Source organism: Orcinus orca, chromosome 7 (assembly GCF_937001465.1).
Source record: "Orcinus orca chromosome 7, mOrcOrc1.1, whole genome shotgun sequence".
Classification (NCBI taxonomy): domain Eukaryota; kingdom Metazoa; phylum Chordata; class Mammalia; order Artiodactyla; family Delphinidae; genus Orcinus; species Orcinus orca.
This window is the reverse complement of record NC_064565.1, coordinates 91,258,113-91,285,942: the sequence shown is the minus strand read 5'-3', so window position 1 is coordinate 91,285,942 and position 27,830 is coordinate 91,258,113. Positions and strand designations below refer to the sequence as shown.

Sequence of the window (27,830 nt, the reverse complement as noted above, 5' to 3'; positions counted from 1 at the left end):
TACTTATCCTTCTCTTTCACTATAATAAAAGTAAATATATATAAAGCTTTTTAACCAAACTAATTGCAAAGCTATTTAGCTAACTCTCAAATTATTGCAGGAAAGTCACCCAAACAGAGAGATGATTTATGTCACAAAATATTTGTAATAGTCTGCTAACATAAGTGTTATGTGATTTGTGGACATATGAATTGTTTGCCTTTCTGGGTAACTAACTGGAAATCCTACAAACTTTGATAGTCAAAGGATTTCTTCCACAAACATTCATCTGTAGTTCATTTGTCTGTAAAAAGTCAAAGGCTTTTTATTTCATATGGGTAGCTACCTAGTCGGTATAGACCCTGAGAACAAAGCAAAAATGGACTGAATGTCTACATTTTCCTCCTTTCATCTGAGTGTTTGGTCCATATAAATATTTGAGTACAAGGCTTTCTCAGAGTTTATAACTTTAATAAAGAAAAAATTATTTCTTTGTTTCTAACCATAATTAATGAAATGTGGCTCCAGGCAACACATCACCAAGAAAGGAGAGGTTATACAACTTTCTGAGAACTCAGTGAAGTATGGAGCCATTTTGATTACCTGTAACCATGAGTTTCTACTTGGATTGGCTCCTTTTGTTTCTTAGGTTCAACTCACGTGTCTCAAAATACCAAATACCTGATAAAATGCCTTAAGCATCTTATCTCTCTGCGTGGCATTGAAAATGTAGTTTTGAGACTCAAGAACAGTTACCACCTTTCTTGTGTTCCACCTTAGGTCATGATGGCTCAGGAATAATATTTTTCTGCGGAGAGCTACCATGATGTTATTAATAAATAGCTACTCTGCTGACAAATCTATATTCGGCTCCTAATAAGTATGGGAGTGTGGTTCTCATCTCTTGTTTCTGAAATGCTGAATGCTTACAATTTCAGTTTCAGCCCACAATAGTATATCTATGGTTATAGTCATGGAAGTAAGAGGTTTTTTTTTTTTTTTTTTTTGCGGTACGCAGGCCTCTCACTGTTGTGGCCTCTCCCATCGCAGAGCACAGGCTCCGGATGCACAGGCTCAGTGGCCATGGCTCACGGGCCCAGCCGCTCCGCGGCATGTGGGATCTTCCCAGACCGGGGCACGAACCCGTGTACCCTGCATCGGCAGGCGGACTCTCAACCACTGCGCCACCAGAGAAGCCCCAAGAGGTTTTTTTTAATTCATTTTTTGCTACACAGAGATATGGTCAAAAGTTTAAGTGTAATCATCCCAATTTTCCTCAAAAAAAAATTTTAAAGGTATTTTTATTAACCTGAGGAGGAAAATTTTTTTTTAATTTTTTTTTTTTTTTTTGCCTGCGTTAGATCTTCGTTGCTGCGCGCAGGCTTTCTCTAGTTTCTGTGAGGCAGAGTCTTCTCACTGTGGTGGCTTCTCTTGCTGCGGAGCACAAGCTCTAGGCGCATAGGCTTCAGTAGTTGTGGCACGTGGGCTCAGTAGTTGTGGCGCACGGGCTTAGTTGCTCCACGGCATGTGGGATCTTCCCAGACCAGGGCTTGTACCCGTGTCCCCTGCATTGGCAGGTGGATTCTTAACCACTGTGCCACCAGTAAAGTCCCTCCTCAAAATTTTTTGAGGAAAAACGGTCCCCTAATCAACAAGTATCAAACGTGGCCTTTAGCATTTACTCTTCTCTCTTTCATACGTTCCACAACCAGCTGCCCAGTTCTGTTGATTCTACCTGTGTGATCTGTCCCACTCCTTTCTGCATTTCCACAGCCCTGTTTTAGTTCTTCATTATCCTGGATCTGTGGTGTGACCCTGGTATCCTAACTGGTTTGCCCGCCTCCTGCCTCTCTTACCCACAGTCCATCGTATATACTGCTGCCGGACAGCTTCCATTCCTCCAAGCCTCAGAAACCTGATTGCAGCAGCAAAGTCCATGCACAACAACTCAAGATCTCTACAACTTTACCTGGAGCTTCAGGTCATTCCTCTCTTCCTGCTGTCCCTTTTATACACTCTATGCTCCAAATCAAACCAGTCGCTTGGCGACTGTCCCAGATGGGGTTCCCTGGGAAGCAGACTCCGAGGCAGAGGTTAGTGGACAGAATGTTTATTAGGGAGTGCTTTTCTACAGCTGTGAAAGGGGTCATAAGGAAGTAGGACTGGACAGAGGAAGATGAGCTTCCATGAAGGCCCAACACAGGAGGAGTTTTTGGAACCTGTCTGGTCCTGAGCTGGCGTGAGAAGGCTGGGCCTTGAGGAGCCCACACTGATTCATCTTTGGATGTAGCCTACTTTGAAGGCAGTTTTCTTCATTAGGGGAAACCTCCAAAAGGGCCAACAGCTGATGTCTGCCTTCCAACAGCACTCCCAGCAGATAGAGGAATAAACCCTTTATATAATCTCTTTATTTCTCCAAGCAGATCTGAGCAGTTCATCATGCACCTGCCCAAGGGCACTTTTCTATAAGCTCAGTGGCAGGCTGAGAGCTGTCTCTCAGTGCCCATTTCTAAACTTTTTCTTTAGTAATAATATGCCTCCACCCCTGTTAAATCTCTAGTCTCCTTTGCAACTAGGTGTGACTAAGTTCCAATTTCTCATAGCATACTTTTCAACGCTCAATTTTCTGTTTTCACAGACACCTGGGAATTTATCAGGCTGATTTGTAATTACAGGTTTATATTTGGACTTTATGACCTTAAAAATAGGTTAGGAAAGCTATTCACAATTATTTGGCTAATTAGTGACTAGTTTGTCACCACGAAGCCCAGTGTTCTTTTCAGCACTTTTATTTGGTTTCCCTCATCTTGCATGGTAGACTGAAAGAAACGAATATTCCTTTTTCTGACCAGACTCTCACAAATACTGAATTTGTTACAACAAGTGAATAAAAAGGCCGCTCGGAAATGGGAACTGAAAAGTAAAAGTGATGTATGCAACTGCCAGATTGGTATCCTGAGGAACTGCTAGGCCTTCCAAGTCCCCTCCTTTCCTTTGCTTCCTGGAAGGTAGACAGGCTGATCAGAGCTGAAGCAGAGAATTTGTTCCATGAGAGGCAAGATGTGTGCTAAGGATTTCACAGCAAGAAGATGGAGGGCGCGTGGAGCCATCTACTAGCTCTGGATGGCTCATGCGAGAGACAAAAGCTTCTATCTTGTTTAAGCTACTGGCCTTTTGGTCTTTGTTATTTCAACTGAAATTGTACATCTACCTAGTTCAATTTGCAACACTTTTCTCCCCATTTCCATATGTCCATAGTTCACCAGTTATACAGATATCAGTTCAAACGCTTCCTCATCCAGAGAACCTTGTTGATCTCCCTACACCCCAAAGCAGGAAGTAGTATTTTCCTCTGCTGATCTCCCTTGGTAGTTTATCTATTTTTCCTTTACCTAGTGTGACACTTTTATCATAAATGGTCACTCTTGAAATAATGTCATTTGTAGCAACACAGATGAACCTACAGATTATCATACTAAGTTAAGTAAAACAGAGAATGATAAACACCATATGGTATCATTTATATGTGAAATCTTAAAAAAATGATACAAATGAACTTATTTACAAAACAGAAATAGACTCACAGACATAGAAAACAAACTTAATGGTTACCAAACGGGAAAGGGTGGGGAGGGATAAATTAGGAGTTTGGGATTAACATATATACACTACTATATATAAAATAGATAAACAACAGGACCTACTGTATAGTACAGGGAACTATAATTCCATTTCTTCTCTCACTTGACATCCTGCAGATTTGCAAGCTGATTAACACATTCCTTCTCAGGTGGAGTAAATTTTGTAGGAATACATTTTAAACCTTTTCCTTTGGTCTTGCTATCCCCTCTCTCTCTCTCTCTCTCTCTCTAGTTCTAACAAATGGCCAGAATGTACATTTCGAGAGTGAAGTTATTACAATACAGATCCTCTAAACTGGGCCACTGCCACTCTCTTCTAGTGGCGGCAGCAGTGGTTCCAGTAGTGGTTCCCAGCAGAATCAGCCCACAAACATAGGCAGAAACCTCAGAACCCTCTCTAACCAATGGTAGATATGGCTTAGGAGCCAGGCAGCCACCAAGCTGCTTTAGCAAGCCTTGAGACACGCCTATTTGCCAACACTGGACCAGTTCATCTCCCACAAATGAGCACATCTGAAGAAGCTTAGCACACGAAGCACCACCAAAAGGAAGTAGCTTCAGGCGGGTTGTCTTTGATCCTCTGTGGCTTTCACATCCACATGAAACAGCAGGAAGTTGACATATAAGTGGCAACTCATGAGAACGCCTCTGTGACCCTTCACACAGCCACCTGCAGCCCTGACTGGGGTCAAGGCCACGTCTGCGCACTCACTGGAACTATCAGACGATTGCAGGGGCCACACGTGAAAACGTCTCATTATTTGATGCAGAACTTGGGCCCACTAGGGGCCATAGGCTCAATCCTGTGCAAAGACAAGTTCTGTTTGCACTGCCTTTATCCACACAGTGTTTTTGAAATATGAATTGGCTGCATGATTTAAAAAATAGGAAATTTTAGATACATATCTGGACTTAGGGCTTCTCTAGAAAGATAAATGGGAGGGGCAACCAAGGGTCCAATTTTCCACACGGTGACCATTGGCTGGAGCTGAACAGAGACAGGGTGTGTACTCTCCGGCTCAGCTCAGGCTCCTTCACTCTCTCATCTCCTAGACTGAGTTGTCCTACTCGTCTGGGGAACTGGCTCCTGCAGACGTTAAACGGTTCACCCTTGCTTCACAGCCATTTCACCTATGTAGGAAAAGCAGTTTAAACCTACTGAGTACCGTCCATTCACTATCTCTATGGGAGTGACATTGGCTCGGTAGCAGTAGCGCTGTCTCTTGCTGTAGGGCAGAGGCCTCCCTGATGTCATTTACCATTTTCAGTTTTCTCCTTGACACTTGGGTCTGAAGAAGCAGGGAGCTTTGCTGTAAGCTCATTTACCTCCTGAGGCTGGAAGCTATTTAAAGCTCCTAAGAGAGCTGAAGAACTCTTGATACCCTCCTGATCATTCAGGATGAAGATTTTTCTGTTCTGTTTTGTTTTGCCTTGTTTTTGTAGGACCATTCAATTTACTGGGCCGATTTGGCTTTCAGTGATCATCACAGTCAGATAAATGTTCTCATGAGTGAACTCTATGGGGTCACAAGTGCAGCCTTTGCAGCCACACCAGGGCAAGTGTGCGTGCTCACAAAATCAGCTGGCAAAGGTGCATCAGCAGATCCCAGCAGGACAACTACTTTCAGGTAATGAGGGATCATGGCATTTCCTTTCTCTCCGGAAGTCAGGTACGTGACCAATAACTTGTTCTAGTCAAGGAGCCAGAGAGGCTAATAGGTTTTTGAAAAGATTGAGGAAGGTTAACCTTCTCTCCAAGGCATAAAAGATAGATAAACACTAACTTTGGTGGACTGGAAGTGAAGCTGAAATTGGAAAATGATTTTGACCCCTCATTAACTGAAGGACTTACTAAATGTTACTTTAAAAGCATTTATGGTTCTTATCCACCCTCTCACGCCAGACTGATATTAGCCAGGGATTTTTATGCTAAGAAAATATTAAAGGTTTACAGGTCAGGTCAAGAAGCCCTCTATGTCATTAATGACAGCCCCAAGTACTAAAGACTGATCCATGATGAGTTCATCAGTGGAAAAATATCTAAAAATATAAGGCTTTGACGGAGAACCTCATAATCATCATCATCACTCAAGCAAAAGAAATCCAGGTATCTGAAGCAGAAAACTAGATCTGAATATTACAGGTTATTCTACTCCCACGGCATTTGTAGATGGACTTCCTTCTGTCAACCAAAATGAGCCCTGGTTAAACATAACAATGAAAAAAAAAAGAAAAAAAAAGAAAGAAAAACATAACAATATGTGATCATGGTTTGAAGGTCCAACTACACGGCCTTTCGCTCAAGTGCCACCTCCTCTGTGAAACCCTCCTTGATCTCAAGGGCAGGGATAGAGTCTCCCTCCTCTCTTCTGAGGCACTTAATTACTTAACGTCTATTGGGGCACTTATCACATCGAATTTAAATGTTACATTTAAAAGATTGAGAGCTCAGAGTCATTGTGTCCTTGAGACCTGGCACAGTACTGTAGAATTTTCATAGATCAAGTTCAGGAAAGGTAGGAAGGAGAGAAGAAGGTGGGGGCTGGGATGGGAGAAGGGGGTTGGCGGGCTAGCAAAATGGAAGGAAACACAGGCCAGGTGGAAGGAAACAGACAATTTAGCACTACTTACCCTAAGTGTCTGAGCTCTTCTTCTTGGGGCTTGAAGCACGCTGCTTCCTGTGCCTTGAGTGTTTCCCACTTTATTAGACTAGCGAACTTATCTTTCAAGATAGTTCAACACTCATTTTTGGAAAGCCTTCCTGCCTCCCTCTTCCCTCATCAGTTCTCTTCTATTCATTTCCTACATGATTTAGTTTACTTATCACCTTGGGCTCAAAGGTTTTTGATTTTGTGATTTTCAACACATGTCTCTCCCTGCTAAATTGTGAACAACTTTAGGCCAAGAATTTTCTTTTGTTCCTTCAACTCCCAGGAAGAGTTCCTGGCATAGAGGCTTAATAAATGCTTGTCGAATGAATAAATTAATGAGTAGAAATCCCTAACTTTCGTACATTAACCTAAAGGGGGCCTACATTAAATTTGAAAAGTTACTTAGGATCCCATTGTGAGCATATGAATTATCTACCTATTTATTCATATCAAAGTTTTGACTCTAGGGCTGCTGTTCGATTTTCTAGGAAGTGTTTGGTTTCTGGGTCACCTTTCACAGTCAGTTGCCAAGGGAGCAAGGAGAATTCAATACAATGTCAAACTCAAAAAAAGAATGAGAAAGGAAAACATATAAAAATCAGATAATTCCTTTAAAAGTCAAATATGAATTGTACTCTAATGTTCTTTCTTATTTAAAGTACAATATTCATGTTATTTTAAGTGCTTCATATTTCTTTTATTACATGAAATGACATAGAAACAAATGAACTATGGTGAGTGGACATAAAATTTACATAAGACTGTTCAGACCTGGGCAGAAGAGGCTCTTTGAGGGGAACTGTAAGTAGAGTGACTATGGGAGGATAAGAATTGATGAAGACTAGAAAAATAAACAAGAGTGAGGCCATGAAAGGCAGCCAGCACTTTAAGTTACATTATTAAGTTTGGACTTTATCCTATAGGAAATGAAGAGCTCCTGCAAACTCTACCAGAGGAATGATGTGGTCAGATTAGGCTCTTTCCGTGTTAGTGCAGTACATACATGTGAGGTACATGTGAGGTACATGTGAGATACATGTGGCTGTTGAGCACACACCAAAGCATGGCACTGGGGAGGGAGAGGAAACACTGAGAGACCTTCATGAAGAATGAATATTATTTGATGACCAATCCCATGCAAGGTGTGAGGAAATACCTTCCTTCTTTGAATGTTTCTGATCATACAATTTAGATAACCAAATACTTCTATTTTTCTTTTTAGTTTGATTCTAATGGTACCAGGTCAAAAGTGTGGATGCTATGACTAGCCATCCCCTCTTTAAACCCAGTAGAGAGACACTAAAGAAAAAAAAATGGTAATGATATAGTCCTAAGGTGTTTTTTTCCCCCTGACTTACTAAAAGCAAAGCATTTCCAATAAATCCACTGAAACTGAATCCTAATCAGCAATATATTTATCATTAATCAGAGATTTTATTTTGCTCCATTGACTGATTAAATTTTTAGTGAGCCTTTGATTAAGAGACCAGTGCTAAAACTCTTGATCGTGTCAGGCGCACAGCCACTTAACCAACAATACAAGAGGACACAGAAAAAGGGTTTAAGAAAAATGATCAAAGTAAAAAGCTACAACACTCAATGTTAACAAAAGTTTTAATATACACTTGACTACAGATGCATACAATGACTACTGAATCTCCATCCATAGACAGCCAACAAGGTATGAATGAATTTATTAACTTCCAACAAAACTTCAGGTTGTGCACTTAAAAAACTGGAAACTATTTAAAAATAAAAATTAACAATGGAAGCAACAATGCTATAAAATATGATGGGATTACTTTAAAGAAAGGGTTCAAGTACTGTTTGGAAAGATCTTCAGACACTAGTCTTTGAGAAGTTTGTACATTTCCCATCTTTGCATAGTAAAAAAAGAAAAACAGAAAACCCACACACATTCCACTTGGTAAAACTCCACAGCTCTACGTGATTCATGTTTTATAACATGCACTTATGTGTACTGCTCATTTATCTAATAGGAGTAGCTCTAATCTGATGGGCTCATGCAGTATCCCAGGGTGAGCAATGAAGTCAGCGCACATCTCCTCATCCATGTGTTATTAATTAATGTAGCAAAAGTAAGCAGGTGAAATGGGAACTTGTCATCACTTAACACTAACTCTTGTTGGGTAACATTAAACAGTGATATGCTTGTGTTTTGAGCTCAAACGAATAAAAAGGCATATTCACACCACAAGAATCAGCAAATGAATGGCATATGCAAGAGAAAATACAACAGAGTTTGAAACTACATAACCTAATACCATCAAAAATAACTATAATCCACTGTTCACAACTGGTATGGTTGCATTATCTTTCATAGTCATACACAGGTAGCTTAAAGCTTGTGTATTTTACATATACACACAAATAATTTAACACTGGAGCATAGGTTTCATTACCTATGAAATTGCCAGTGTAACAAAAAGTTACACTGACATTTGCCATATGTACATAATATTTGGGGACCACTGTGGTCTGATTTAAAACATAACATCGCACATTTACAATGTTGTTTGTGAAATGCTCAAAAGTTAACAATAGATTTAACTTGTTTGCACTACCATGGTTTTGTATCTATTAAGTCACCGTGGTGCCTCTGGAACAGCGGTGAAATGTGTACGGTGGACTCAGCAGCAGCTGAGTATCCACTAATGACTAGGACCCAGCAACAGAGAGATGTAAACGATGTGGTGACAGGAAGAGATGCCGAGTAATCTGAGTTTCCTCCAAGCTTCCTCTAAGGGCCCGTGCCGCTTGGTAGAGGGATACACCCTGTGTCTTAGGAAGCCAAGAGTACGGCTGATAAACCTTGTAGGTAGCCCTGTGAGTACGATATAAACATACAGCTAGTTCTAGAGAAAGACTGCCTACCTGTGTAGCACCTAGGACTCAGAAAGCAGTAACAGGATTAAGATGTTAGGTTATGGTTTATTGTAGCATAGAGAAATTAAGGTTTCTGCTCTATGATTGCGACACTTCCACAATTAAAGATAACCTGGGGAAAACCCCACTGTTTAAGCAGTACATTTTTCGGACTTAATCCTTTGCAAAGTCCAAGCAAGACTGGTGAGACTAGTGTCATGAATCTCGCTGAAGAGGAGTTTAAAGCTCGATCTAGCAACTAATTTGGTTGTCATGAAGAAGTGACTAGTACAATTGGATGTCCTGCTTCTAAAAACAGGACATTAAAGAAGTGTGGGCTCTTTGCGGGCCTTCAGGAAAACTCATCTCTAGAAGGCTGCTCACTGAAAGGATCATGTACAGGTTTTTACATTCAAAACAAATCTGGGACCAAATTTCTTTACGGAAGTATATACCTAACACTTGAACAAAAGCTATCTTGACCATAAATGGAAGAAGAATTCAATGACAGTGAATTAAATTTAGAGGGACCTGGGAACCCAGATTACATCTGCAAATCTGCCAGGAGGGGAGAGAAGGATGTGAATTTGTATATAGTAGAATCCCGTTGTAATCCAGCGCAACATTCCACCGACCGGCCATACACGGTGGGCCAAACAAGGTTTGTTGAAAATACAACACACAGAAGTAAAGCCTATTTTAACAATGCTCACAAGAAGGTAATTGTTGTTTCTGTCCACATGACCAGCTTTACAGTGGGTATCTACCATATATATTTTGAGGCAGGAAGTTGAAAGCATGAATGAAATATTGACAATAATAGATATGAATAAAATGGAAAGCTTAACTTCTTCCTCAAGCTTTCAACATTTAAAAATTATTTTTTAATTTAAGGCTTTAAGTTTATCCTCCTTTCACATTAAAGACAGGGAAAGAAAACTGTCAGAACCAAAAGCTAAAACCGTGAGCTTGGCACTTTTGTGATTAATTTGAGAGGGCGTCTACTTTCTTACATTATATACATATGTTTATAATGACATCCAAAAAAATTTAGAGACTTAGTACATATATTTGCATTTACATAATTTTTATATTTTTCATATGGGTTATTTTGTTCTTTGTGTCCCCCACACTTTGTTTATTTTTGGTTTCAAGCATTTCATCTCATTCAAGCATTTCATTTTTTAATTGCACCTGTTTTGTGCCCCAAATCCCTGAATCTGTGGCCACATCTGTCTTTTTTGAAGCAAACCTAAGAATCACTGTACAACACGTTACAAGAGAGAAGGACAGAGACAGAAAGAAATAGAGAAAAGAACCCAAAAAGATGGGGAGCAAACAATAAACTCAAATTTACAGAGAACCTTTACAAGAGAAATATTTCAGTACAGACAAGTGAAAACGATGTGTCAAAATCTCTTATTTCCATATTTACATTTATAAAAGAACTATACAATAGCTTCATTGTTCAAATTCCAGCTCCCATTTCCAAAGGATGCTCGGTCCAGGAGAAAAGACAACGGGAAAGTGAATCAACAAGAGCAGGGGTGTGTGGAGCTCCTCGTGGCCTGGTCTAGACTAGGGGGCTGGGGGTCAGGCAGCTTCCATGGGCTCATCTGTCGCCTTCACCTTAGGAATTCAGTTGCAGGTTTTGCTGTGGTTGGCTTGCTAGCTGCTTGTTGTATATATGCCATGCAGATTTTACCCTTTGATCTTCATGCCACTGGAGTGTGTCATTGGTAGGAAAAGAAAAAAAAAATCATGCCAAACCATTTAGAAGATATTAAGTGCCAACACGCTGAGGAAAGAAAAAGAACATTTGCTATTTTTTAATGGTTCTTTTATTGCACTTAATTTTTGTTGTTGTTCCTTCTTCCTTTCATTGGAAAAAAAAATTCTGAAATCGTTCTTTTTATAACATTGTCTTTTGCTCCCTTTTATTGACAGGTGGTGGGAGGAGGTTCTTTGAAATTATTTCCAAAAAGGACAGTTTTCTTTTACCCCATCCCTGTCACCCCAACTTTAGTTCTGTAGTCATTACCACCCAGTGTTTTTGTTTACAGACTTAAGAGTTCCGGCAACGATGCTGCACGTATGTCATACCCAGAATCCAACAGTGCAAGATGCCGTTCATCCAGTGCCGCTGATTCAGATGGGGCCTTGCTGAGTAGGATCGAACCTCCTCTTCTTGACATTTCTTCCAGAGTGCGTCAAAAGAAGATGCAAGCAGAGGGGAAAAATCCACAATATCAATCAGATAGTGATGAGAGAAGGGTAATGATAATGACAACAATGCTAGTTCCAGAGCAAAGTGATCAACTGGCCCCAAGGCAGATTTTCCCAAATAACTTGAAATTGAAACACAGAACAGCTCACACTTTTGGCTGTTGGTACAACCTCCCTGCCAGTGTGTATTCATTTATGAATACCAAAAGAAGCTTCAAGTTGTTCATTGTAAATCACAGAAAGCCACGGGCAGCCCAATTTGTCTGTTTCAGAAGTAAATGACATGGCTAATTTTAACTAGATGTAAATTATTCCAGGGAGGCTCTCCCACTTAGGGGGCTATTAGCAAAACTAAGAAAAATTCTGCAGGTCTTATAGCTACTTCCTTCCAGAACTTGAGAGTTCTAGATCAGTGGATCAGCTTTTGTCAAAGTGGAAAAAACAAAAACAAAAACAAATACCTTTGCTCTACTCAGTTATCTTGCTGCCTTGGTGGTGTGAGCTCTTACCTTACTCTGGAACAAGCATTTTCCTTACCTAGAAAGTTGAAAACCTGAGTGCACAGTAAGACAGTACACTCAAGGGAGAATGGACACAGGCTTGGGTTAGTTAAGCAAATGCAGCAGCTTAGCTTAGTTTGAAGTAAGCAAGTTAAAATGCCTTGCTCACGGTGTCCGGTCTCCTAAAAAGAGGTTCCTATGTTTAAAAAGAGAAAAGAAAGAACCAGCAAGACACTACAAGGCAACAACAAAAGTTAGTTGCAACCTCCCCGTGGTCTGGCTTTATGTGGGGCATCGAGCAAGGGGGCTCATGCATTCAGTCTGCACACTGAGCGGGTGCAACGCAGCTGCCACCGCGGCATCATGCAAAACTGGAGACCAGCGAGTCCCCAGGATCCCTCATCCCCCTGCCCACTCACTTGGGGCCAGCTGGATACCCTTACAGCTCTAAGTACCAAAAGGATTACAGTATATTCCTCCTCGCCCAGAGGTAATTCAAAATCAGAACAATACCAAAGCTCAAAATATGTAGAAAGACATCCTGCAAAGTTCTTATTTTTTTTCCGAGATGACCACTTTTATGCTTCTCTTTGGAAATAGCAAAAATAAACATCTTTAAAGAAAATCTCCCTTCTCTTTTTTAACCTTTTCATTATGGCATCTTCATTAATGGCTTAAGCATGTGGATCACTGGCTAACATGTAGTGCAAACACTATTTCCAACAGTGCTACTTTTTTCTCTTCACCATTCCCCAACCCTTCAACCCTCTTTTGGGTCAGTATTCTTAAAAGCGGCCATTATTGAAGCTGCCCAGGAAAGAGAGGTGAGAACAAACAGGAAGTCTCCCGTGATGTATCTGCCACTGAGCTAGTTTACTTCAGAGCACAGGACCTGTGTCTCTACCTATGTTCACTGCCCTTGAAGGTAGATGGATAAGGAACCACACGCCCTGCGAGTCAGGTGGGGAAAAACAGGGACTGCTTGACCTTGTGAAATGACCCTGACGGACTAGGAGCCCCAACCTATTTAGATATGTATTGCTGGAACTCATGAGAAATGTTAAACTAATGTCAAAAGTGGATGTGGAGGAAAGATCAAGTGTGCTCATGCTACCCATGTAAATGACAATATTGCCCTCATTCAAATTCAGGGAACATCAGATAAATAGCCACGTTTACGGTCATCATGACAATGTGGTTCTTTTTTTTTTTTTTGGCTGCACCGTGCAGCTTGCGGCATCTTAGTTCCCTGACCAAGGATCGAACCCGGGCCCACGGCAGTGAAAGCACTGAGTCCTAACCAGGAATTCCCTGGTTCATTTTTAAACGGAGATATGAAATTCCATTTCAGCCTGGCATACAGGCAACCTCTAGTGTCCAGAAGCTTGTGCTCCTTTTAAAAGCCAGTTTTTGCAGCTTAGATTGCATTTTTTATACAAAAAATGTTCTACAGTATGACTGGACTCCCAGGCCAGACCAGGAAGCCAAGCCACCCTCCTGTCTACGGGAAAATGGACTCTAGAAACCAATGGGGAATTCCAGGACCATGTTTCCTCCACTGATGTCCCAGCAGGGAGAAAGTGGAGCCCCGTGATGAAGACAGAGAGGGATACTCCTGCAGCAGGCTGACTTTGAGGGTTCCTCAGGGGTAAACTGTATGTTGAGAACTGCCTGTCAAGTCTTTTTGTTCTATTTTAATGAGAAAGCACTACTCTCATGCGTAGATGTCTGCTGCTTTTCTTCCACAGTGTTTCCTCTGAATACCTCTGCTCACTAGATTCTGAAGGCAGCTCACTTTTTCATCATAACCTGCAAGGTATTTCTGGATCATTATAAAATATTAGTGTAATCCATAAACCCTGCATTGACCCAGTTTTCATCCATTTTCACTACTTTTGAAAAACCTGTACTTTTGTCTACTATATATTATACTACATATTCATCTATACAAAATTTTTAAAAAGCACTTCACGTAACAATAACCATCTTGGAATTGCAAAGTCTCAGGTCTTCTTTTAAGGGTATGTCTATCCACCACTAAGACCTTCTTTTCTTTCCATGATGAGTCATCACCTGCCCACCAAGAACCCTTTGCCCAACCCCGCCTCCTTGGTCACCTTAGACTGAGTTCCCTTCCCCAGGGGGTTGAGTCAGGGAGCTGAAGTGGGTCTTTCTGGCCAACCCAACACCACCACCACCTGTGAGGTCTGAGTGAGAAAGTGCCTAACCCAGGAGTCGCAGGTACTAGAGGAATAGGGCTCCTTATTTTGCACTGGGATATGGTCATGTAATTCAGATAAGCGGCAGTCTGGCTATCCTCCTCATGGAAAGACTACCTAAAATTGATCCCATTTCCTAACTCTATAAAAATGAAAAGAAAAAAAGAGAAAAAAGGACATTTGCTTTTTTGAGAAAATGTAATTAGCAATATTAAGTTCCTTTCAAATTTCATCCAATGTGACATTCAAACAATTCGGTTAACTTTCCTTGTGATAATCCAGATATGGCCCTTTAAATTTCTTTTATTGCAAGCATCTAAACAGTCTTTTCTTTAGCACTTCCAATGACAAGGAACAAAAGCCAAACAGAATCTCCTAGAGTTCAAGTCAGGCTCAGTAAGGACTTGTATCCCAAGTAACTTCTCATAGAGAGGAAACCACATATGTAATTCCACAGACTTATTAAATTAACACTTTTAATGTCAGGAGGAGCTCTGCCAGGCTAGGACGGCCACTCCTGCCACCAAATCCCATGCAGAGAGCAAGCAGCGGAATAATGGGACATGGCAACAGTCTTCCACAGACTGAGATTATAATATGGTTGGAAGAACTCAATATTCATCCTAAAATCTTGTGATATGAATTGCCAACAAACTCTGGCATCATCTATTACCTTCAAGTTCTTTTCCTACCATCACCTAGAATTCCTCTTTTCTACTACCATTGCCTATGATGTTGATATACTTTATGTGCATATAAATGACCATATTGTTCACATCAAAATTCCTGTCTTCAAATTTAAGGAATTCAGCTAAAAAGCCATATCTAGGTTAATAACAGCAATTCTGTTCATTTTTAGATGGAGAGATGCAATTTTCTCTTTATATATTTGTCACTTTTCCTAAGCTTTAGAGAATGATCCTAAATGCTACTAAAACGATCCTTCATTTTCTCGATTTTTTTCCAAAGTCCAGGGAAAGCAACAGCTCTAATGACCTAGTGGAGCAGCATTATTATTCAGCACTGGATAGGGGCCATGTGTCTCCAGGAGTCAACCAGGACAGAGGTTTGCAATCTTCCGCAGCACAATTCGTAGCTTTACTTAGTGTGTGTAGGGATGGAGAGAAAAAAAGAGCATGGGGTGAGTGTAAATCGATGCAGATGTGGTGGAAAGTTGGACAAATTGGTGTGCCAAGGGCCTATGTTCAGTTTTCACAGGATTTCTCAGAGAAAAATCCTGACACCCCCAAAGACTGTGAGTTCATAGACTGAATTATCCCTTAGCCATCTTCATACTTGGAATATGCAATTAACTGAAGTTACTAAGGTATGCCTACCACATTATCCAATACATCAGAATATTAAAAAAAAATAACCTACCAAATTAAGCATTTTTTTCTTTTTAAGAGTTTCACAACCTTGCTCATGCAAGTCTTACTTACGTTAACCAAAACTTTCAGACTCTACTATTCTGCTAAAAAGAAGTAATCTAAATTCATATTATTTTTTTGACCACAGCAATCTTGATAAAGCTTCATTATCACTTTACATACACAAATATGTACACATTCACACATGCATGTACACTCACATATGCTTATGCTTTTACCACCTATTTCAGGGGAAATATGGTTTAAAAAAAAGAACCATAAAGAATGGCAGACAGTGTCAGGAGTCAGAGCACAGCTGTATTTCTCATGCATACTCTAACAGATTATGTTTGGTATGATACTTCCTCCACATCTATGTTACTCAGTGTTATACCTAAAGAAATGTGACATTAGGAAAAAGCAGTACTTCCCCTGAGCAGTTAATATATTTTCCTTTAATCTAAAAGTTTATGTACCCTCAGATTCTTCAGGCTACTTTGCCAATTTCCCGTCTAGTAATAAAAACCCGTTTCAGGAGGGATTTCCAATAAAGGTATTTATTTAGAGCAATCCTTTTTAAAAACTGTTTTCAACTTCTGATTCTAAAGAAAGCTCTTTTGTATCTACACTGAACTCAATGAAAAAACTCGAAGTTTCAGTTCAACTAGCAAATAATTTTACTTCCAAATCACCTCTAGACTAATCATCTCCAAAACTGTCCAAATGGTGGGAAAACCTAAGCTTTATCATTCAGCACCCAAAGCTTTTTATTGCAAGGTGGAAGCAGTTATTTAAAGTTTAATACAAACCACATGGTTACTATTAAAATCTAAAGATCTAAACTCTGAAAATATAAAGCTCCTCATGGAGCAAACCAATAGCACAAAGAGTAGCAGCTTCTCCGAATTTAAACGGCTAAAGCGACATGTTCAAGAATTCTGCCTTCATTTTTTTCTTTGTTTCAGGGCATACAAATATTTACTTTGCACTACTGTGTGCCTGCTACAATGTCTTCCTATAAGGGTCATAGGGATGGGAAGGGGTATTGACACAGCCCAGTCGTACACGTGTCTGCACAGCATCTCCAGAAAGGCTGTTTTTCTCACCTCATTAAGTATCCATTTCTCCCCTCTTTTTGTGTGTGTGTGTGTTCTGATGATTAGACATCTCTCGCAGATATAAATAAACTGTACGGGCCTAATCCACTTATATACACAGTGATAAAGGCTTTTTTGTTTTTCCCCAAAGAAACATGCAATTCAAGCTGTGAGCTAGGCCAGGCCACTGTTTTGAGGTCCTGCTACAGAACAGTGCTCTTATCGCCAAATGCTGAAGTGATACATCTGTCACTGCAGGTGGCTGGATGGCAAAGATGCCCAGGAGACTCTTCTCCAGGCCTTTGAAACTGAGGTTTCCTAACACTAAGGAGGCATAAGCCTGGGCATGAGCCCAATTTATTTTTCTTGAGGCATATTTATGAAAAAGTTCAAAGGAGCATTCTAGAATGATAACAGATCCTGGAACTACTGCAACGTACAATGACATTTTTACAGTAATGAGACACTGAAAAGTTTTTGCTGGAATTAGGTCAGCCCAAACAAACATATATTCTTTTGTTAGGTACCATGTGAGAGACTCACCATCTGGGCAATATTTTGGTAATACCATACAAGAAATTTAAACAGGGCTTGCTTACTTTGTGTGTGTTTTTCAAAGTATTTCGATGCCAAAATTACTGTTTCGCCGAACAAGTTCAAGTTTATAAATATCCCTGTAGAAAAGACATCCCATTTGATAACACCTTTCCAACTTGAAGCCACTCAAAACCTTGTAGGCTTATGCATTAAATCTTAATATAATAGCAATATTAGCAGAAAATGTTGAATTTATTTAAATCATCTATTGGTTTGTTTTTCTTTCATAATCAGTTTCTAATAATAACATTTTACCTGGTTTAAATATATTGAATTCAGAATTCCAAACATAAAATAGAATAAAGTTCATAATTAAGGCAATTATTCAAATAATTCAAGGTCAGAAACTTTCAATTTCAATTGAAACTTTCAATTTAGGTCAAAAACTTCCTCTGTTAAATAAACAGATGGAGGCAAAGTGGGTTTTGAATTTGGGTAATGGTCTTATTTCCTGTTTAAATTTGTTTCCCTAGATCTAATTGAAACTGAATTGATCACAGGGAGTGTTTGGCACAGGAGGTCTTATCTACAAACCACAATAATCAAGTCATCACAGCACGAAAAGGTATAAAAGGCAATTATCCAATGAATCCAAGGTATGGAAACATCCAAACTGGATAAATTAGGTCCAAAAACTTGGACCACAATTAAGGTTTGTTTGTGATTATCTGGTGTGTCTATTTAAACAAACTTACTTCAGTGATCAATGTACAATCCAAACTGAAAGGTCATATGAAAACACAAAGGCCTACCAGTCATGTCAATATTAACAGTTCATTAGAAAATAGGAAGTGTCACAAAGCCACAGACTTCAAATTCCAATGAGAAACCAATTCAGTAGGTTAGGGAATTAATAAAACTATTTTTTTAAATCTGTTTTTATAAAATTAATGAAGCTTTTCGAATCACAAAGCTATACATGTTACATGTGAAAAATAAGAACCAAATGGTTACTTAGGTTGTGAAAATTTCAAAATGTCAATGGCATATACACCAGTTTTAAACAGATACAAGGAACTTATATCCACTTATTTCCAATGACATGGTTTCCTCGATTATCTGCATATAAATAAATGTTTCTCAGGATGCTTGCTCCTAAAAGTTATTTTATCAAAGAACTTCTCCTTTAAGCAGTGCACGTGAATGCCTTCTACATTTCATGTTTTCCCACTTGCCTGAAGATGATATTTGAGGTTTCATGTTTCTTCATTTCTGACCCATTTCTGAACAAAAATATTTATTTTTAGCAGTTTTATTGTTAAAACTCGAAATCTGGTAGCAGGAACTCAAAACTTAGTTATGTAAGCAGAAAAGAGAAGTACCAGAGCCACTGAGAAGAAGACATGCGGCATTGCTTACTTAAATCCCCATCCTGTGCCCCCAAGGACAATAGCTGCTACCAGGATGGCACCAGCGATGGAGCCTATTATGAGATTGGTGGCACTAGGACCTGTGACAAAGGATCATGGGAAGAAAGTCATATGAGCCGACCACTTTCATTACCACCAGGGACAGGCACATAAGCAGTTTCAGGAAGTAAGTCCCCTGCATAAAAGATCGCTAAACACTTAAATCACCTTTATTTATAGACAGCTACTGCTTGGATTCATCTACCTGGAAATCCAAAGTTTCTGCACCACTGACAGAATAATTCATTCCGTTCACCTTTTTCAGAATTTGAAGCAAATTATGGATGCCCAATAGCTGCCGTTGCCCATCTTTCTTCTCCTCCCCTTTCCCAGTATCACGAATCAAACAAGTAAAAGAGCGAATAAAGAACACGACTGCGTTAGAATTCATTCAATCTGACTGGCAAATGAGGGCATGAAAAGAAGGAAAACTATTCCACTGGAATGCTCTTTCAAGCAGCACATAAAGTTGTCTGAATGCTAAATTTTTTATCCCCCGTTGGAGACAGTTAAAATGTAGAAGTCGGAAGGAGGGTATCAAAAAATAGAAACGTTGAAGCTCTCAAAGAGCTTCACTGTACAGACCTATACAGTGTTCACACAGCAACATGGGGTTCCAAAGACAAGATATAAAGGAAGCATAAAATTCATTTGGGTAATTCTGTAGAAATGGGAAAAAGATTCCTTAGATTCTTTTGAAAATTGAATCTATCTTCAATTTTCCAGTTATTGCTAAGAGAAATCTGAGGCTTAGAGATAGTTAAAAAAAAAAAAAAAAAGAGAGAGAGAGAGTCGGAAAGACAGCAAGAAAGAAAATGCAAGGTGGAGCTTCTATCAGTTGTTTAAGAGTTGAAACATACAGTAAATCCTCTCCACCCACATGGAAAATACTTTAGCTCACTGTTTTTAAATGTAAGAAACGCTAACTTCAGCAAACGAATTATTCTAAGTATCACAACCTCCAGGATGCTAATATGCAGGTCCAGTGCTCCTAACGGCAAGCCACTTCCAGTCCTAACTATACATCTCTGTTTCAGAAGTCACAAGGCCAATTTTCATAGTTCCCCTAAGATCCTGAGTTTGTGTATACATTCATTTCTGTGTAAAAAATTCTCTTTTCTGCTCACATCAGTGCCCTCAACTGTGTACATAAATGGATGCCACTTTTAGCAGCACCAAAATTGTGTGCATTGTATGTTTTCACTCGGAGACCTCCCAGTGCTGTGGGCATGAGTGGGGAGGTGGAGGATGAGTGAGTCTGGGGGACAATGGGAGGCTGGGGGATGTGGTCTTCACAGGCTAACCACTGAGGTTCTACAGAACATAAATCTCAGTGGCCTGTAGAGACACACTGAAAATAATAAATAATAATGAGTGCAGGAAAAGCAGATTACCTACTGTATATTGAGCACTTACTACATGCCGGGTACAGTTCTAAGCTCTTGACAAATATTATTTCATTTGATCCTCACAAAAACCTTACGAGATAGGAACTATGATTATCCCTGCTTAATAGATGAAGAAACAGAGGCTTCTAGAAGTTAATAAGAGACAGGCAAAATCTGAACACAAATTTGTCTGACTCTCAAGCTTATGCTACAAATTGAGGGTCAGCGAACTACAGACCACAGGCCAAATATGCCCCCGATGCTTTTTTGGCAAAGAAATTTTATTGGAACACAGCCACGTTCATTGGTTTACATACTGTTTATGGCTGCTTTCATGCAGAGACAGCAGAGGTACGCACAGGCTATGACAGACACCCTGCGGACTGCAAAGCCAAAACAATTTACTCTCTTTAAGATTGCTAAACATTATCCCATTTAGCTGTATTTCCTCCCCACATTTTTTTCTGCTTTTGTTCTTTTTTTAAAAATTTTTATTTTATATTGGAGTATGGTTGATTAACAATGTTGTGTTAGTTTCAGGTGTACAGCAAAGTGATTCAGTTATACATATACATGTATCTATTCTTTTTCAAATTCTTTTCCCAGTTAGGTTGTTACAGAATATTAAGCAGACATCCTTGGGCTATACAGTAGGTCCTTGTTGGTTATCTATTTTAAATATAGCAGTGTGTATATGTCAATCCCAAACTCCCACATTTTAATAAGGAATCAAATTTTGAAACAAACTTTCAAAAAATTTGTATTGCCGTCTACATTCTGTATGCTTTAGAAATGATTTGTACTTTACCAGCCCAGAAAGCATAGGTTGGGATTAGAATCAACACATAATCCGTGAGAAATGATTCCTGATTTACAATTATAAACTAAGGAGTAGAAGTAAAGGCAAAAATCCCAAACAAAACCAAAAGAAAAGCTCTGTGGAATCCTCAGTGACTAAATGAACATTAATACTATCAGTTGAACCAAAAAGTGTTAAAACCATCTATATCATACTATGTGGATTTTATTTTTAAAAAGCTATATTTCTGGTTTTAGCAATTATGGCAAAATTTAGAATTTGAAGGAAAAAAACCAGTAAACTAATAGACAAAAAGAGTGCAGAAACCAAGTTAAATAAATAAATCTATTTTAAAGAAATATATATATGCTTATACGGACTTACCTGTCACAACCAGAAAAAGCCACAAACTAACAACAGTGGAAGCGTAGATGAAACAAAGGTTGGCAACAAAGACTATGCCTTACAGCAAAGGCCTTGGATTCTGCCCAGCTCTAAATTTTTAGAAGGGAAATTTATTAAAATTCATCCCTTCTGTTAGTACATTTCAGTTATGGCCAATAAATAGTATAAAATGATATAAAATGGAATTTATATACTATAAAATAATATAAAAATGGAATTGGGATGATTTTTTAGAAAACTACCTTTCTTCAGGGAGGAATTTCACATAAATGTATATAGAATTTCTCCTGGACAAGGAATGTTGCTTCTGTATATAATCCAGTTAACAGACCCAAAGTGAAATTTTACAGGACAAAGTTCTTGTTTTCTCTAAATATTTTACCTCTGTCATATACAAGTAAGTAAGGAGAAATAAAATATTTACTTTCTAACAAGTAAAGAGAAATAAAATATCTTTTCCAGTATTTTAGCTTCCCTTGAGTTAATTAGCTTCACAGTCCATACAGATGGGATGTGAGTTAGAAGATCCCAGTCTAGTCAAAGCCCTTCAGTCAGGGGAGAGAAAGCTTAGGTAATCTTCAACACAAAGTGACACCTCTGGACTCCTCCTCTCTTAATGCTATTTTGGTGCCGAGGTCTCCCAGGCCCGTACTGTTCTGTGTGCAGCAACTAATGGGACTAAGGTGGAACGTGTGTGATGCTAGCAACAAGCCCGTGGTTTGGGGAGGTTGAATGGAGTTTATCTGGTGTTTCCTTAAGATACTAGGAAATCATTCCTGGGCCACTGGGGAGGGTTACCACCACTACACTGAATAGAAAAGACAGCATGTGTGGGGTATTTCTGTCATTTGTAAATGCTTTCTCTGTAATTAGAGGGGGAAAATATTAGGATAATCTTTTAGTCTACAGATTGGCAACCTCATAAAAGCAATATCCCATGGAGAAATGACAGCTGTTGTGAGGATGTGGATCAAGTACAGAGCAACCTAAATTAAAGCACCAATGAGAAGAGCTGTATTTCTGTGTAGGGCAAGTGGCACACAATATATTTATTTATACACTCGTTATTTTTAAGACAAACGCACCAGATAATTTGCAACTGTTCACTTAAGGTTTGCACTAAATATCTTCCCTTTCTTAAGGCTCCTTGTTTCCAAATATTTATGTAAACTTCTGATTTGAATGATTAACCTGTTCTATAAGAAGAAAATAAAGGCAGTATCCTGAATATCTTCTTTTTTTAAAAAAAAATTAAGCTGAAGCCTCCTGTATCACTAAATAAATGGAGGAAATATTAGTGGCTACATTTGGATTATCTTTAAAAGGAGCTACAACTGTTGATAATTCCTAGCTGTATACGTGGATCTATTTGACTGGTGAAGATTAAACTTGTTATAAGAATCCTAACAAACTCTCATATAAAAGCATTTTTGTCAATAGTTTGTCCAAAAAATCTGTATCTTAAAATTACTTTTACAAAGGGAGGAGCAATGGAAGCTTTTGGACCATTGCCTTAACTGTGAAGACATCATAAGCACCCCAATATTATTTTATGCCCCACATTGTTCCAGACAGGAGAAGGTTCTCCACTGCACGAGAAAACCACAGGACACAAACACATCCAAATCACACCACAAGGGGCACTACCACAGGGAACACAGCAATGAGACAACACATGGGGGAGTCAGATGCCAAGGGTCAGCTCACACGCCAGGAACCAAACAGAAACACTCTGAAACGCAGAAAGATGCTTACTCTATTCCCCACCCTGTGCCTCCAAAAATCACCCCCAGGGCCAGAATGGTGCCGGCCACAGCACCTATTAGCCTGCTTGTGGCCATGCTCACTGTGTGGAGGGAAAACGGAGATTTTTTTAACAAAGGAAATTAATTACACACTGATTTCACTAACATACACATAATCCGTTCAGGAAATGCTCTGAAAGTCGGTTAAAGATTGAGATCTTTGCTTTAAGATTTGAAGTTAAGATCTACATACACATTGCAAATATTTGAGGATGATTTTGAATTTACGTTCAAATTCCACAAATGCTACTTAAAAACATAATCTTTTATAAATACTTTAAACATGTAAATAATCCAATTTGAGTTATAGGTCCTACACGGAGTGAGATAAAATTAAAATGTAATTTTAATTGCATAACAGCAAATCTGTATTTTGGTTATGAAAGTAATAAACCATTACTATGCTTTTTATAAACTTCTCAAACCATTAAATATGCCTAAGAAGCTATATCTTTTTTGAAATTCAGATCTTATTCCAATTTTGTGAAAATCCTTACAAATTTAAAACAGAATATATTTCAAATGAACCACATTTTTACCTGGAAAGTTACTTTATCTGGAAAAGTGTATCTCAAATAACCTGCAATGTTTGGGACACACATTGTAGCGGGACATTTAGTTTTTGTTTATAGTCTCCAGTGTATAAACTATGCACTGAGAGAAAGTTAGGGTCTCCGGGCAACTGTCTTAATTGCTTCAAACCATGCAGTAGCGGATGTCTGAGTGGAGACACTCCATCCCCGCACATCACGACTTCTGTGAATAGCTTTGGCAGGTTGCAAAATGGGCCTGGAATGAGCACAGGTCCCCAGCGTTCTCTGCATGGGCAAGATGAAGTTTAGCATTGAAGGAGGGAGGCAGGTTATTCAGGGTTGAACGTGTCTGTGCGGCTGTGACTATACATGCAAACCTGTGGACAAAAATGCACTTTAACTCACATTTCTATGTGAATCAAAAGCACTGGCTTCAATCACTTTACCGATGAAGACCGAAATTAGCTTCCACAAGGCTGCATTCACACAGATTGTGTGTTATGGGAAACAAAGAACTATGACTCGAAGTCACAATTTTTTAAGGCTTAATATTGGGCTTGTTAACATTTTGAGCTAAATATTCTCCCAAAGAAGAGAGGGGACCTTGGTGAGCAACAGTACAATTGCTTCATTTTATCACAGAGCAAATAATCTGAGTGAGAGATTCTAGTTTTATCATTAACTAAGCACAACCTGAGTTGTTCTTAAAATAACGAAAAAGATGGGGGACACAACAGAAAACAGAGAAAGTCTATGGAGAGCATTGAGGGGAAAAGAAAGAAGACCAACATATAAGGTGGTGGCAATGTTTTCCAAATATGACAGTACATTATAATTCAAAATAACCTAACTGATGGCTCAGATTTCCAAATTGTGGAGGTAAATATTGGGATGAAGGGTATTCTAGATCGAGTGCCTTATTTTTTCTTTTTTTGAGTCCTTAGAAAATCATTGCTTTCAGAATACTAAATTAACCAGGATACATCATGTTATCATTTTTTTTTTTTGCTTTTTTTGCTTAAGTTTTAGGCATTGGCCCTCAGACCCAAAGTACGTGAGAGTACTATTACCTCGTTAATTCTTATATAAGCTCTATGTGCTAAATTACAAGAAACACACACATATCTCTGTAAAACATAATGATAAATGAATATTTGTTATCTTTATAGTAACTGTATGAATGATGACTAAAAATAGCTATTTTAAAAGGCTTTTTGTATTTGCTATGGATGTAATTTCTCACTGCAGAACCGAGAGAATTAGGCAATCAATCATGCAGGTGTTAGAAACAACCAGAGGAATAAGACTTCTACAGATGCTTCAAATATGTATTCAAGATAAACAGATATAGTCTTTAATCTCCCCTGTGCAAGAACAGTTATCTCCAATTCTTAACTGATGAGTAGTCAACACCAAAGCAACATAAAAGTAAGTGGAAAAATAGCTTTTTCAAAGGTATCCTCTCCCGTCTTTGCTCTCCCTCCCTCCCACTACTTTTAATGGTGGTATACTAAAAATATATGTAAAATCCATTTGATTCTTTATCATGATACTTGACAGGGTTATCTCTTTCAGTAGGTAGCGACTCAACGTGTTTTCAAACTGGCATGAATTCACTGAGTGGCTCACAGGTGGGTGGATTTGTACAGGGGAAAATATTCAGAAACCAAGGTCTCAGCTGCTCTTCACAGCTACAAAGAGTTTATCTTCTCATTGAAAAAAAATTCCTTGGATCTTTAGGGGCCTATGATCTAGTTTCACTTCTGTAAGAATTTATTTATTATGTGACTGTATTTGTTCATTCACTCACTCATTTGTTATCTACCAAATGCCTTTTTTTTGGGGTTCCAGAAAATACGGTGTAAGAGTAAGGGAGCAAACAACACAGTTTGGTTACAGATTAAGTATAGTATTTATTTCTAATCTTAAATTTTAACAAGATAATAAATCTCTGCAGAAGGAACTTTGGTGCATAGAGTACAAGTGATGGCTTTGATGCCTCCTGCCTTTGAAGTATTAAAGGATGCAGGATTATAGCCCCTTTTGGTTCATTGGAATCACATAGATGAAATAATGCAGCTTTTTGTTTCAGAAAGTCTCTAAAAGCAAGAAAAGAAAAAAGCCAATCGCTCAGTTTCAAAAACACAATTTCAAAGTGTCTGAAGCATGACTAGTCTGTGGAAGAATTCTACATATAGAATAGAAATTCCTAAGAAAAGGAAAAATTTCATATCTTGATATTATATATGTCTCAAAAATTCTACCTCTTATCACATATGATAGCAGGGACCAAGATTAAAAATAATAATAATAATCCAGCCAACAACAGAAAGAGGAAAAAAAATGAAAACATACTGCTAAATGTTAATAATATAATGCTTCCTTTGACAATAATGGATCAGCTAATAAGCTGAATCATTACCTGTTTTTTTTTTTCACCCTTTCTACTTAGTACTGCTATGAAAACTAGCAGCATAACTGAACACCCAGCTTTAACTCAGGCTGTGTGCAATAACAGAAAGAAAACATTGGGCTGAAGATCAGGTGATCTACGTTTTATTGTTGGCTCTGCACCTAACTGGCTGTTAACCTTGCTAATTTAGTTTTCTCATTTTTAAAACAATGGGTCTGAACTGAATTGCCACTAAGGCCCTTCCATCTCTGATCTGATGACTATTGTCATGATGAAAGGGTCTGACCAAAGCTTCCCAGGACCGTTCTTTGCCCTTATATATATCAATAAAAATATTTGATATGTTCCAGTTTCTTCTCTTTCTTCCTACAATGGTGCTGCAAACCAACCAGTGAGAAAAGTTCCATGTATTTCATAATAAGCACTGCGCAACGATGCCTACACGTTACAAAAATTACTGGTACTTGACGTGGTTCTCCTTACAGCAGGTGGAAATTCTAGGTCTTCTAAACAGAGTTCCAACATATTTTACCCTTGTAGAACTAACCAAAATAATTTCTTTCAGGGAGTTCAGTGGAAACAGGTTGGGAGAAGAGGGACCCAGCAAAGTCTTCATATGTAAAATGAATGACAATGTAGAAAACATGAATGAAGTAATATGTGATAGAAAATCTTTTTAAAAAAATCCTCGCCCACATGGTTTTTGCATTGAGATCCTATTTCTTGTCTTGTAGTAATTTTGATTTGAGAGTTGGAGCAAAGAATCTAGCATGCTTTAAACAGTGGGTTAACAGTGGACAACTTTAGCGAGTACAGAGTGACTTCAATGGCAATACTTTCATGTGTGTTTTTCATCCCTACCTAGATGGAGAAGTTGAATTTTTATTCTTCCAGGAACCTATAGTTAAAATGAAAGGAATACCCAAAACACATTGGTTCATTTCTGACTTCCTCAAATCAATGGAAACAGAGTCACAGAATTCACCTTTATTTTTTTACTAATTTGGTCTTGATCCAACACCAGACCAATTCAATCATGAGAAAGAATGTAGAGCACAAAGTTATAGAGAAAAACTTTGGCACCTCATACAGCTGCTGAACCTACAGTCAAGGAAGTACTGATTGTTTCAATACCTTGAGTTCATTACTTGTTACTCTTCAGCAAGGCAATACAACAAATGGATTCTGAAAAACGGAAAATCAGCACTGCAGGCACCATTTCACTTCCTTTATATATTCCCAAAGAGAAGGAATGTGATATTTATTGAGTGCCTACTATGTGCAAGGATGTGCTGACTTTTAAATAGTAGAGAATCAATAAATATTTGCTATCTGGATTAAAAAATAGAAGTAAAGTACCTAGTTTCTCTTCTACCATCTTCTTTTAACCAGAATATCAAAAATCTACAGCCAAGTGTTTAAATTTTTATTTCTGTTGTTTCCCATTTTCCTAGTGTATTACTGGAGTTTCCTATAGAGGCTGAAAAGATATAAACGACCGTTATGGATAGAGCCATTATTTCTTTGTTCTAAACTTGCTTGACTTTTCTGGAAATCTGATAATTTACAATAATAACTGCTCTTTGTTTATATCAATTAATGGCTTTTTTCAAATGAATCAAGATTATTAGAGATTCATGAGGATTTTAGAGCCAATTGGTAGGTTTACTCAAATGATTCCACTGTCTTCCTTAAGAATTAAAAAAAAAAAGAAAATATGCAATAGGAAAGAAACTTACCAGAATGCTAACATTGATTACCTCTGAGTTGCCAGATTAAGAATGGTTTTTATCCTCTTTTTAATCTTTTCTGTATTTTCAAAATTTCCTACAATAAACTTGAATGATCAAAAAGGTTATCTTCAGAAGATAATGAAAACTAGCACCACATGAAATGGGAAGACAGCAAAACA

At 38.6% G+C, this 27,830-nt stretch overlaps 1 protein-coding gene across 2 annotated transcripts in view; it reads right to left on the bottom strand.

The window, feature by feature from the left end:
* Positions 1-7,867: 7,867 nt before the first annotated feature.
* ADAM23 (ADAM metallopeptidase domain 23) overlaps positions 7,868-27,830 on the bottom strand; it is a 163,790-nt gene continuing 143,827 nt past the window's right edge. The window contains exons 25-26 of one of the 2 annotated variants that reach the window (XM_004262805.3): positions 18,526-18,616; positions 7,868-11,354 (exon numbers count right to left, since the gene is read on the bottom strand). In XM_004262805.3, the coding sequence (XP_004262853.1) occupies positions 11,306-11,354; positions 18,526-18,616 (140 nt within the window). In that variant the 3' untranslated portion in view covers positions 7,868-11,305. The remainder of the gene's footprint in view (positions 11,355-18,525; positions 18,617-27,830) is intronic. The other variant, XM_033429210.2, reaches the window with a different exon arrangement.